Below are 12,481 nucleotides of genomic sequence, written 5' to 3'. Positions count from 1 at the left end.
CTAGCAGCTGCAGATTGCCTCTATGCACTGGAAGTGACTGCTTGAATCTGCGAGCTGCTGCGTCACTGCATAATTGGGCTGTAAGCCTCGTCCTCTGAGGAAATGTTGTCTAGATAATTATGAATAGCTTCTTCAGAGCCAAATTGCCCTCTGGATGAAATTGGAATCAATGCACAGTCTTCATACAGGCCACCATCATGAAAGGAAAAGGCTGATGGACTGGCGCTGTCATAAATACGTACATCCATCTCCCCAAAAGTGGGACAATGGTGCCTGTACGAGGTAAAAGTAGTGAAATACAACAATAATAAAACAGGGATGTTTTTTTAAAAACAAAACCAGCTACAATTCCCTTTAAACAGGTCCGGTGCTAGGGTTTTTGGCGCCCTAGGCGAGATCACCTTCTGGCGCCCCCCCCCCAATTTCCCAGTGTTGTTGACCTTTTTTAGAAAAAATAAAAGTGGAATAAAAAATAGAATAAATAAAAAATAGAATAAATAAAATATAAAATAAAAAGAGAGTTCCTTGGCTGAAAGGCGGGCGAGGCGGCCCCAGGCTTGCGCTCCCCGTGTGCCTCCGGAGAAGAGCCTGAAGCTGCTCAACAGCTGAGGGCGCAGAGGAGGCAGCCCCAGGCAGCACCAGGGGGGGGCGGCGGGCAGGCTGGCCAGCGCCCTCTTCATTTTGGCGCCCTAGGCAGCTGCCTAGTTTGCCTTAATGGACGCGCCGGCCCCACTTTAAACCTAATTCACAACACCAACTAATTACCCGCAGCATACTTAAAGCAATGTGATGCCATGACGTCCCCCAAAGACTCCTGGGAACTGTAGTTTGTTAAGGATGCAGAGAGATTGTTAGGACACACACACACACACCCAACAGAGCAATTTCTAACGACCTTTAACAAAGCACAGCTGTCAGGATTCTGTAGCGGAAGCCATGACTGCTAAAGTGGTATAGGAATGCTTTAAATGTATGGCACCATGGACTCCCAAGGGAAAGATGTATCTTTCATTGGATTTCAGAAATTATTTGGTCGCATCGCCATGCTTCAGTGTGATCCCATTGAAAAGGTCCCTTGATCTTGATTTCCGCACTTAAAAATAAATGCTCAGCTTTGGAGGATAGAGAAGAATGAAGAGTTGATCCCCTTTAATTGATGGATTGATGAGATGACAATACTCGCAAAGGACAACTTATAGACACAGGCTTCATTTGGACAAATATATTGACATTTGGAGCGAGTTTATACAAAATATAGTAGGTTATCAATAATCATATATGTATTAGGGCAATAATACTATTTATATATCTATATAATAATTACATAAATGTTATATTTAGTGTATTATATTCTTTTTTTCTTATTGTATCTTCGCACTATCTCTTTTGTTTTTCATCTATTTATTTTCTATAGCTGAAATACTTTTAATAAAATATTTTTTTTAAAAAAATAAAACTGTGGAGGTCAAGGAATAGTTACAGGGCCTTTTCGGTCATTGCACCCAGGCTTTAGAACTGCTTCCCATGAGAGGCCCATTCCTAGTCTTTCAGGTGCCATGTAAAACACTGTAGATTTAGTGGGCCTTTGGAAAATAAGGTCATAGCTGCCAAGTTATCCCTTTTTTAAAGGGATTTTCCCTTATGCTGAATAGGCTTCCTCGCGAGAAAAGGGAAAACTTGGCAGCTGTGAAATAAGGTTAGTTTTTGTCTGCTGTATTTTCTCTTGCTAGTTATATTCTGTCTCCTTACTGGTGTGTGACTGTATGCATATGTGTGTGGGTGTGTATGCCAATTTCCAATATTATATCTTCCTTGATATTTTACGAGATGCTTTGAATGTTCCTTTTCCTTTCCTTTCCATATTTTGTAAGCTACTGTCTCCTTTAATATGTGGTACAGTGCCTAGAAACTTTTAGGCGCTCCAGAAATAAATCACCACCGCCATCATCTTGGTAGATGTTTTGCTGAGCAAAAGTCAGCAGCGGGCAGGGGTTAACCTTGACATAAGCAATTTTGCTCGCTGCAAAGCCCGACGTCTTGCAAGAAGTTGGTGCCTACATTGAACGGATTACAAAGGAACTAGTTGGTATTCATGTGCTGCCAGCGCAGCCCCCCCAGAGAGTGGGGGGGGGACTCAGCAAAGGCAAGCAATGACTGCCACAGACTTGTAAACATCAAAAACGATTTGGGCTTCTGTGTGCAAAGGAAGGGAGGCGATCCACAGAGAGGGTTCTTCCTGAATTACATTTGACAGAAACGAGTTCCTATCTGAGTAACTCAAACCAAGCCCACAGCCCGCCTCTCTGTCCCCCAGCGATGCTCCTCCAGTATGATTAACCCACTACAAGGTTTCCTCAGGTGTTCTGTCATCTCCAATTCATTACCCAGGCTCAGAGCTTCCTCGCTGCGCACTGTGTGCCCGCCAAAGGAGGAAATATTGCTTGTGCCATTTCCTCACACAATTCAGTTCAAAGCTTGCCGGGTCTGGAGAGTAAATTTATTGGAGAACCCTCCAGAGGTGGGCTGTCCTTGAATCCTCTGAAGTCCTTTTGACTTCCTGTCAGCACTCATTCTTGCTTGCTCGATCTAGCTACTCAACACAACAACATCTCATGCAGTGGTGCGCTGAATCTCAATGTTCTTCTAGAGACGAATTCATGGAGGATAAAGCATTCCACCTCCGCTGTTGAAGGCAGCAATTTTTCTGAAAGCCAGTTGCTGGAAATAGCAGGACAGGGAAGTGTTGCTTCGCTCAGGTCCCGCTTGGGGGCTTACCATAATCATCTGGTTGGCTGCTGTGAGAACAGGATGCTGGATGTCCTTAATGTGCTAACAGTATAACACCCTGTCGCTGGGCGACTGGGAAGGGTATGTCCAAAGCCACTTGGAAGTGAGTTGTGGTTTTCCTTGAGACCTTTTCATAAGGTGGCTGCATGCCCTACTTTGTTGTTGTTTAGTCGTTTAGTCGTGTCCGACTCTTCGTGACCCCATGGACCATAGCACGTCAGGCACTCCTGTCTTGCACTGCTTCCCGCAGTTTGGTCAAACTCATGTTCGTAGCTTCGAGAACACTGTCCAACCATCTCGTCCTCTGTCGTCCCCTTCTCCTAGTGCCCTCAATCTTTCCCAACATCAGGGTCTTTTCCAAGGATTCTTCCTCTTCTCATGAGGTGGCCAAAGTATTGGAGCCTCAGCTTCAGGATCTGTCCTTCCAGTGAGCACTCAGGGCTGATTTCCTTAAGAATGGATAGGTTTGATCTTCTTGCAGTCCATGGGACTCTCAAGAGCAGGCATCCCCAAACTTCGGCCCTCCAGATGTTTTGGACTACAATTCCCATCTTCTCCGACCACTGGTCCTGTTAGCTAGGGATCATGGGAGTTGTAGGCCAAAACATCTGGAGGGCCGCAGTTTGGGGATGCCTGCTCAAGAGTCTCCTCCAGCACCATAATTCAAAAGCATTTTTTTTTTGAAGCATAATTCAAAAGCAATTGATTGATGCCCTACTTTACAGTTCTCTAATTAAAGACACCTTCCATTTGAAGTGCTGTCCAATCAAAGTCCAGTTTAAGGATAAAAGAGTTGCCCACCGGCAGGTAGAAGCACCTGAGCAGCAGACTGAGCAGGTATGCAGATCACCTAGCTGCAGCCTATGATGAAATACATTGTACGTCTATCTAAATTACAGTAATTATTTCTGACTACTAGGGACATGGTTTAATATAATTATTTATAGGTGGGAATAAAAGAAATGAACCTATAAACCTAAATCAGCATATTATTATGGAGGAAATGTAGCCATTGGAGACTGATGTTCCCTGAATTTGTCCAATCGTTTCCCAAGGTGTTTGTCACCATTATTACATTTTGTGGGAATGCATTCCATTATTTAACTCTGTATAGGGGGAAGAAGTACTTCTCCATGCCTGTCCTGAAGAACCTCTCCACATTGCCTTCATTGGAAGACCCCCGATTCAAGTAATACGAAGGAGAGATTTAAAAATGTCTATTCACTTTCTCTACATCAACCGTAATTCAATACACCTCTGTCTTATCCCCTTATCTAAACTGGGAAAAAATCCAAACGTTGCAACCTTTCCTCTTAGTGGTGTTACTCCAGCTCCCTTGACATTTTCTGAAAGAGGGCTGTACACTCAAGAGTGCTATGGACATTATGAATGTACATAATTAGGGAAAGAACCCCATGAGTGTCGTGGTCAATCGCTCACACAATTCTCCATTGGCAGGTTGGTTACTGGAAAGATATGGAACAAGAGGAAGCAGCTGAAAAGACCAGGACAGAAGGAAATGAGTCATCCATCATTCTGACAGGCCTTGAAGGCAACACATTATACCACCTGAGAGTGAAGGCGTACAACTCAGCGGGGTATGGGCCACCCAGCAGCGCCGTCCGTGCCACCACCAAGAAATCTCGTAGGTTCCCAGCTCTTCTTCTTCTTCTCCTCGTAATGTACAGCCCTAATAAGGGTTCCATTCTGTTCTCTTGGTCTTCCTTTCCTTGTGGGAGAGAGGTAGATAGTAGATGCTGAATAACAAAATAGGGCTGCTGTATTGTTTGGCTTCGGGAGCTCACTTCAAAGGATCTGTATTCTAAGGGGGACTGAGAGCATTTGAGATTCTCAAGAAGTTATCTTTCAGGAAAATAAGTCTAACTGGTTTGGGCATGGAATAGGAAGGGGAGATGAAATGATCCAGGCTTTGCAGCAGGTATTGAAATGACACTTCTGGAACAGGAGACTATGTCACTGAACCTTGTCTGGCTCACCAAATCTTCAAAAATGTATTTCAAAATATTCTTTGTTTTTATCTTCCCTCTCAGCTCCTAGCCAAGCGCCAAGCAACATTATGTGGATACAAGATGGCCCCCACGTTTCCTTGGGATGGGAACCAGTTAAACCTTTAGCTAATGAATCAGATGTCATGGGATACAAGGTCAGTTTCGACATATCTACCATCTCGTTTTCTGGAGTGCTATGTTCTTTCATTCCTGTCTTTTTCCTTATCTCACACTATGCATTGCAAAGCTCTTCAGCACTGATAAGACAAAGTATCAAATTTGCAGGCCCTGATCCATGTGTCGGTTTTCATTAGTCAAGCCTGTATGTCAGGCATCCCCAAACTACGGCCTTCCAGATGTTTTGGCCTACAACTCCCATGATCCCTAGCTAACAGGACCAGTGGTCGGGGAAGATGGAAATTGTAGTCCAAAACATCTGGAGGGCCGAAGTTTGGGGATGCCTGCTGTATGTGCTTAGCATTGTCAAACAATTAGCAATTGCACTGTTCAGCTGTTCGTTGGGTAGGGCAAAATGTGGAGGGTTAATTTTAGTTCCTCCTCTCAAAAATAGCTGATCAGTGCTATTTGAAATTTCCAGAACCATCAACCATAGTTTTCTGGTTGGGACAAAATGGGAAACCGTGGTTTATGGAAGATTTCTTGGCTTGTTTGCACCTGCCATGACATAAGCATCCAAGGGAAGGGTAGCCAATCAGCTCATTCTTTCTGAGCTAACAAAGCTAAGGTGTTGTCAGGGACTGGCTGGGCACTGAGGAGTGGTGGCTGGATACTGATGAGTGGGCGCCAGGAGAAGGGGGGGGGGTTAGAGGCTGACTTGGAAGAAGAGATGAATGATCCGGGGGAGCTTGTAACAGCCTGGAGGGGAGAGGCAGAGGCAGGAGAAGCTGCAGGGATGGAGAGTGAAAAACGGGTGCAGGAGGAGAGGGAGAGAGGTCAGGCTGGTGGAGAGTTAAGGGCTTCCACACCTACTCCTCCTGCCCCCACCTCTCCTGGGCCACTGTCTCCCACAACCAGAAGAGGATTGAAGCGGGAGGAGCAGAAGTAGGTTACATGCAAGTGGAGTCTTAGACTGCTTGTGTGCAGCTCGGTTGGGAAAGATAGATAAGCTGAGGTCAGGGGTTAGGGTTAGGGTGAATTTTTGTCTCGGCAACTTCCTCATTGGGTGTGCACCTAGAAGTAGCTGAGAGAGGTAGGACTGATGGACCTGCCTTTTCCTAACTTGTAAGGAATGGATGGCGGCTAACAGATTGAGGTTGAATCCTGACAAGACAGAAGTACTGTTTGTGGGGGACAGGAGGCGGGCAGGTGTGGAGGACTCCCTGGTTCTGAATGGGGTAACTGTGCCCCTGAAGGACCAGGTGCGCAGCCTGGGAGTCATTCTGGACTCACAGCTGTCCATGGAGGGGCAGGTCAATTCTGTGTCCAGGGCGGCTATCAGCTCCATCTGGTACGCAGGCTGAGACCCTACCTGCCTGTGGATTGTCTCGCCAGAGTGGTGCATGCTTTAGTTATCTCCCGCTTGGACTACTGCAATGCGCTCTACGTGGGGCTACCTCTGAAGGTGACCCAGAAACAACAACTAATCCAGAATGCGGCAGCTAGACTGGTGACTGGGAGCGGCCGCCGAGACCACATAACACTGGTCTTGAAAGATCTACATTGGCTCCCAGTACGTTTCTGAGCACAGTTCAAAGTGTTGGTGCTGACCTTTAAAGCCCTAAATGGCCTCGGTCCAGTATACCTGAAAGAGCGTCTCCACCCCCATCATTCTGCCCGGACACTGAGGTCCAGTACCGAGGGCCTTCTGGCGGTTCCCCCGTTGTGAGAAGCCAAGTGCAGGGAACCAGGCAGAGGGCCTTCTCGTTAGTGGCACCCGCCCTGTGGAACGCCCTCCCATCAGATGTCAAAGAGAAAAACAGCTACCAGATTTTTCAAAGACATCTGAAGGCAGCCCTGTTTAGGGAGGCTTTTAATGTTTAATAGATTATTTTATTTCATTTTTCTGTTGGAAGCCGCCCAGAGTGGCTGGGGAAACCCAGCCAGATGGGCGGGGTATAAATAATGATGATAATAATAATAATAATAATAATAATAATAATAATAATAATATGTTGTTGTTGTTGTTGTTGTTGTTGTTGTTGTTGTAAGTGCACTTTTGACAATAAAGAGTTAATTCCTTCATCTGGACCTTCCTTGCCTGACAGCGCCATGACGGATATGGGTGTGGAATCCCAGCAACTAGACTGGGAGTGGGGGTGGGAAATCACTTGCATAGAACATGCCTGAGCATGTGGTTCCTCAACGCATATGCATGCACACAGATGCCTGCTTCCACATGGGCATCAATGGAAGGTTGTTCTCTCAGAGCTGCATCATGACATGAAAAAGGAAACAGCTGAACATTCTAAACAGAAAGCCTGTAAGGATGGATGTCTCAACCCTACTTCCTTTCCTTCCACCCTCCAGTCGCCATCTATTTCCATTTTTCTTTTAAACATGGAGTTCAAACAAAAGCACTACTTTTTTTAAGGACAACCCACCCAACCACCCCTTATAATCAAATTAAATACCTTTATGCCTTAGTATATTTTGGATATGGTGATTGTCAACTGTGGATTATGAAATGAATAATATATGCTGCCTGATGCCGTTAAGGCCACCCCATAATAGGAACAGACTGCAGTGAAATCCATGCTAACGCTTCAATTTGACAGTGTTTGCAGTAGGATTTAAGGAAAGGCAGAAACATGAGGTGTTGCAAATGCCATTAAAATTAATATTTTCTTTATGGAGCAGAAGTGCAAATACTGAGATTTGTTATGATTGTGTTGGGGATATCAGCAATCTGCACTCGTAGCATCTGGCTTCACTCTTCCATTTTTGGCGCTTTGGAGAATGAGAAGCTCTTTACCCACATAAGTGGTTTGAAAATGGTTATTGGATCACACGCTCCCCACAAAAAATGCATATGCACTGTTGCTCATACATGCATACACTTTTTTCATGTACACCCATAGTGTTAGACAGTTGCAATCTCAATTTGCATATACAAATGTGAATATACACTTTAGCCAAATGCTTTCTTCCTCCATCTCTCCCCCCCCCCATTTAATACTTACATACTTCCAACAGCACTCAAGACAACATATACACTCACTATCCAGAAGGTTCATGTCTTACATTAATTGGACAAAGGGTAGCAGGGCAAGAACTTGCACATGGTTCAAAGTTCAAGAGTATTTTGCTGGCTTGCAACCTCCCTCCCTTTCATTTCCTGACCATCTCCTAATTACATTGCTGGTGAGTGTTAACTACAGTGCTCTGCCACTATTTTATCAATCACCATAAACCCTCTTCTCTAACTCTGGATGGTATGAATTACAACTGGCACTGATGGAAATGCCAGGCATGAGGTCCCTGCAGTTATCAACCTGATTCCAACATTCAGTTTCATTGAACTGCATCAGATTATTGGGGGGGGGGGACTTGTCTCTAGCCACTATTTTCATACCATGCATAATTTGTCCTTCTTACTTATTCCATAAGCCCAACTCTCAGTTGCTTAGCCCTTGCTTTCATTGCCATGTTCTTCATTGGATGCTAGATATTCTACAGCTGTTCCTATTGTCCACAGGTCTTGTTTAGACAGGAAGGTGACAGCAACAGTCAAGTCATTGAAACACAGAAAACATCTGCAGTGGTGCTTCTCCCTGATGTCGGGGTCTATATCATAGAGGTCCGCGCAGTCAGTGAAGGAGGGGATGGGATGCCGAGCTCTCAAATCAGGGTACCATCTTTTTCAGGTAAGGAAGTGAAGCACACAGTTATCACAGACCAGATGTGGCAAGCTTTATCCATCTAAATTACACATGCTGCCTTATCAGTGACTGATGTATGAGATAGCATGGTATCAATGCTGTTTGTTAAAGTGGCATGGCTTCTTCCATGTGCTCTATATGTGTGAGAGTCAGTGTGGTGTAGTGGTTAAGAGCGGTGGACTCGTAATCTGGGGAACCAGGTTCGTGTCTCCGCTCCTCCACGTGCAGCTGCTGGGTGACCTTGGGCTAGTCACACTTCTTTGAAGTCTCTCAGCCTCACTCACCTCACAGAGTGTTTGTTGTGGGGGAGGAAGGGAAAGGAGAATGTTAGCCGCTTTGAGACTCCTTTGGGTAGTGATAAAGCGGGATATCAAATCCAAACTACTCTTCTTCTTCTTCTTCTTCTTCTTCTTCTCCTTCTCCTTCTCCTTCTCCTTCTCCTTCTTCATCTCAAGTTTTTCTTCCAGCATATTGAGCAAAGTCCTGGGGGTCTTGGTCAGCTTGTTATTCTAAAGGAATGTTTAAATCCTGATGTTGCAGCCAGAATCAAAGGGGATCCAGTCAAGTCAGTTGAGGACAACACCAACTATGTTGCCTCCTGGCTGACTTGGAAACATCTTGGGGTCAAACCACACGTGCATGTGCAATGTTTGATATCTCATTGCTTATTCATCTGATGATTCTCCACTGATCAGGTGAATTCCCTCCTCTGAAAAGACTGTGGGTTAAATGAGGTTACATTTTCTTCTACAGAGTTTTAGGTGCAATGGCTGTTGCAGAAACATGAAAGTTCCCACACAGGCTATGATCCTTTGCACCAGGGGTGCAGACGTTTTTGAACCGAGAGGGTCTCATTCCCTTCTAGGCACGGAAGCAAAACAAAGGTGGACAAGTGTTAATTTAGGGTTGTTTCTGAACACACTCTCACACACACTTTTCCCCACAACAGAGGCTGCAAGTGGAAAACCCACCAAAACCAATCCAGAGTTTTTTGACAACAGCACCACATCAGTTTTTCCCTTGGTGTACATCAGGAAAATATCTGGTCTAAACTTGTGCTCACATATTTCTCTGCTGAAACACCAAGGAAAGGTCCAAAGTTCTGATATAAATCTCAGCTGGGTATAAGAGTCCCACCAGAGTCCTCTTTTCAACAAAACATGAGTAAGAGACAGTACTTCATAAAGAAAGAACATTACCTTTCTAGTTTGTTTACACAGCCTCAGCCAATAAAGGACCGACAGTGCTAATTTTAAAACGGAGGATGACATAGAGCATTGTTTACTGTTGCATTGATTAACAATAACTAATGTTACTTGATTAATAAGTATGCAAAGGACATGCATTTCAAATAAACAAAGGGAAGGTTATTTACTCTCAGAATTTAAAAAAATTCCTTCAGTAGCACCTTAAAGACCAACTAAGTTTTTATTTTGGTATGAGCTTTCGTGTGCATGCACACTTCTTCAGATACCTTCAGGTATCTGAAGAAGTGTGCATGCACACGAAAGCTCATACCAAAATAAAAACTTAGTTGGTCTTTAAGGTGCTACTGAAGGAATTTTTTTATTTTACTTCGATCCAGACCAACACGACTCTCAGAATTTCTTACTGAATGCAAAGTTAATTGCATTTTATTTATTTATTTTACGTCTTGGCTTAGCAGAGCCATCCTACTTGGAAAAAACAATCAGACCTGTTGTAATTAAAATGAATCTTCAATGTTTTCTCAGTAAGCCCACACTGACAAATAAATAAATAAATAAATATGAATATTCTGGGTTGGATCGAAGAGTCCCTTGTGCTGATTTTTTCTCAAGGTATTGGTGTGTCAAAATCACAGCAGATCATTGGGTTAGGGACTGCAAAATGCCAAAATCTGATAAGGAGTTACTACCTCATCGTGGATCACCATTCTTTCTGGGATTCTTTAGCTATGATTCCTGCATTTCAGGGGGTTGGACTAGACAACCCTTTGGGTAGCTCCCAACTCTACAGTTCTAAAATTCTGTGTTTCTGTCTCTTGTTTTGATTGTCCTAGGTGGAAAAGTCACAAGTTCTCAGTCAAGCCTACGTGCTTTCTCTACTTCGTCATCAACTGTAACATTCCTTTTGGTACTAATGGTCCCGTCGACCTCATGGTGAAGACAGACTGTGGACCTTTTCCTCATTCATCGTTCTGATTGCTTTAGCCTGATAACATCACTGGATGGAATTCTGTATCCATGGAGGAAGCAGAAGGCAAAGAGCCCAATGGTCAAAGACACGAGAAACACACATGGTGCACCAGGAAGAGTGTTGTGGGTGGCGAATAATGCTAAAACAATTCATCAGGTTTCTTCTCTTCAGTTTCTTGTGAATGTCCTCTATGGGGGAGGGGATATTTATTGCCCAACAGAGAAAATATGCAGATTGTATGAAATGAACTTTTGTAAGCAAATGAAAAAAAAATCCAATTTTACTTTCCTTTTCTAATGCGTTTCTATATTAGCTGACACCGGTCTTGTATCATTAGTAGTTTAAATTGTGGCGTCTAGTACAGTACATCTATTTTGTTTGAGTTGTTATGGGTTTTGGGTTTTTTTAGGGAAAAAAGTTTGATAAATATTTGGAATCTAAATCCCTCCTCCCTCTTTTCATAAGGCTGGCTTTATTGCTTTTTTCCCTATTGGAAAGGCACAATGGCAAAAGTTACATTATGTGGTCCCTTTTCTAAATCAGTGTAGAAAATGTCACCTTTAAAAAAAATGAATGAGGCCACATCAAGTTAGCAAACTATGGTATTTTTTTATTGTTTTTCTGCTCTGTTTCTATTCTCAGGGCATGCGAGCCACTTTTTTTCACTGCAAGGTAATTTTTTAAGCAGCTCAGCAAACAATGAAATGCAGCCGTATTATTTTTGCACCAGCTATTGTCCACCTTAACAAGAGAGAGAGAAAATGCTTATTTTCTAACAGCGAGAATATAGCTGATAGAGAATGCAAATGGCAATGAAACTATCGCCAGGCATTTAATCATAGCCTCCAGTCATTGCTAACTGGAAGTCAAAACAAAAACAAAAAACAAAACAAAAACGAATGAATGCAAAGAGACAGAGCTGTTATCCTCAAACAGCTGTCAATCTTTAGACCTTTATTTTTGTAGTCCATTTTTGTATGTACTGTACTGTCTATATTTGGTGATTCAGCTGAAGGATATCAAGAGGCATTTCGAGATCGAAACAGGATGGTGTGGCCTGGATTTGCAGTCAAAAACATGTACACTGTTCAAACAGGACAATGCCATGTTCAAAGCGACACTGGAATTGATGCTGTTAGACATTGTTTTTTAAGCAAGTGGCCTTCAGCCTCTCCAGATCCAGGATATATCTTCAAATATAGGACTGAGCCTATTTTCAGTTCTTTGTCTTGCATTTTATTTTAGCATTGCTTTATCCATTTGTCTATCAAGTTCCTATATTTCCTTCCTTCCTTCCTTCCTTCCTTCCTTCCTTCCTTCCTTCCTTCCTTCCTTCCTTCCTTCCTTCCTTCCTTCCTTCCTCTCCCCTCCCCCTCTCTCCATCTTTCTGCATCTGTCTACACTAAGGTTGTTACACCATATTGGTCTGACTCATATTACGTGAGCTATCGATTCAAGTTTCTGAAGTATTCAACCACCATCCCTAACAAGAAATTTGGTTCTGTTTGCATTTTAATGCAAACCTACCCAACTTGCACTTCCCGAAACAATATGCAAACCGGAAGGCACCTCTCCTTTGAAATTCACACCTCTGAATTTTGCAATGAGATTCTGCGACACAAAAAAAAATGTGTACCAAATAAAAAGTGTGCAAATACATTATGAGAG

General features: G+C 43.5%; 1 protein-coding gene across 1 annotated transcript in view; it reads left to right on the top strand.

The window, feature by feature from the left end:
• Window positions 1–12,032, top strand: part of CNTN5 (contactin 5) — a 242,953-nt gene extending 230,921 nt beyond the window's left edge. The window contains exons 19-22 of the mRNA XM_088668387.1: window positions 4,246–4,432; window positions 4,839–4,951; window positions 8,452–8,620; window positions 10,677–12,032. Of these exons, the coding sequence (XP_088524513.1) occupies window positions 4,246–4,432; window positions 4,839–4,951; window positions 8,452–8,620; window positions 10,677–10,780 (573 nt within the window). The 3' untranslated portion in view covers window positions 10,781–12,032. The remainder of the gene's footprint in view (window positions 1–4,245; window positions 4,433–4,838; window positions 4,952–8,451; window positions 8,621–10,676) is intronic.
• Window positions 12,033–12,481: the final 449 nt, after the last annotated feature.

The sequence above is a fragment of the Zootoca vivipara genome, chromosome 4 (assembly GCF_965207765.1).
Source record: "Zootoca vivipara chromosome 4, rZooViv2.hap1.1, whole genome shotgun sequence".
NCBI lineage: Eukaryota > Metazoa > Chordata > Lepidosauria > Squamata > Lacertidae > Zootoca > Zootoca vivipara.
This window is presented reverse-complemented; position numbering and strand designations above follow the sequence as displayed.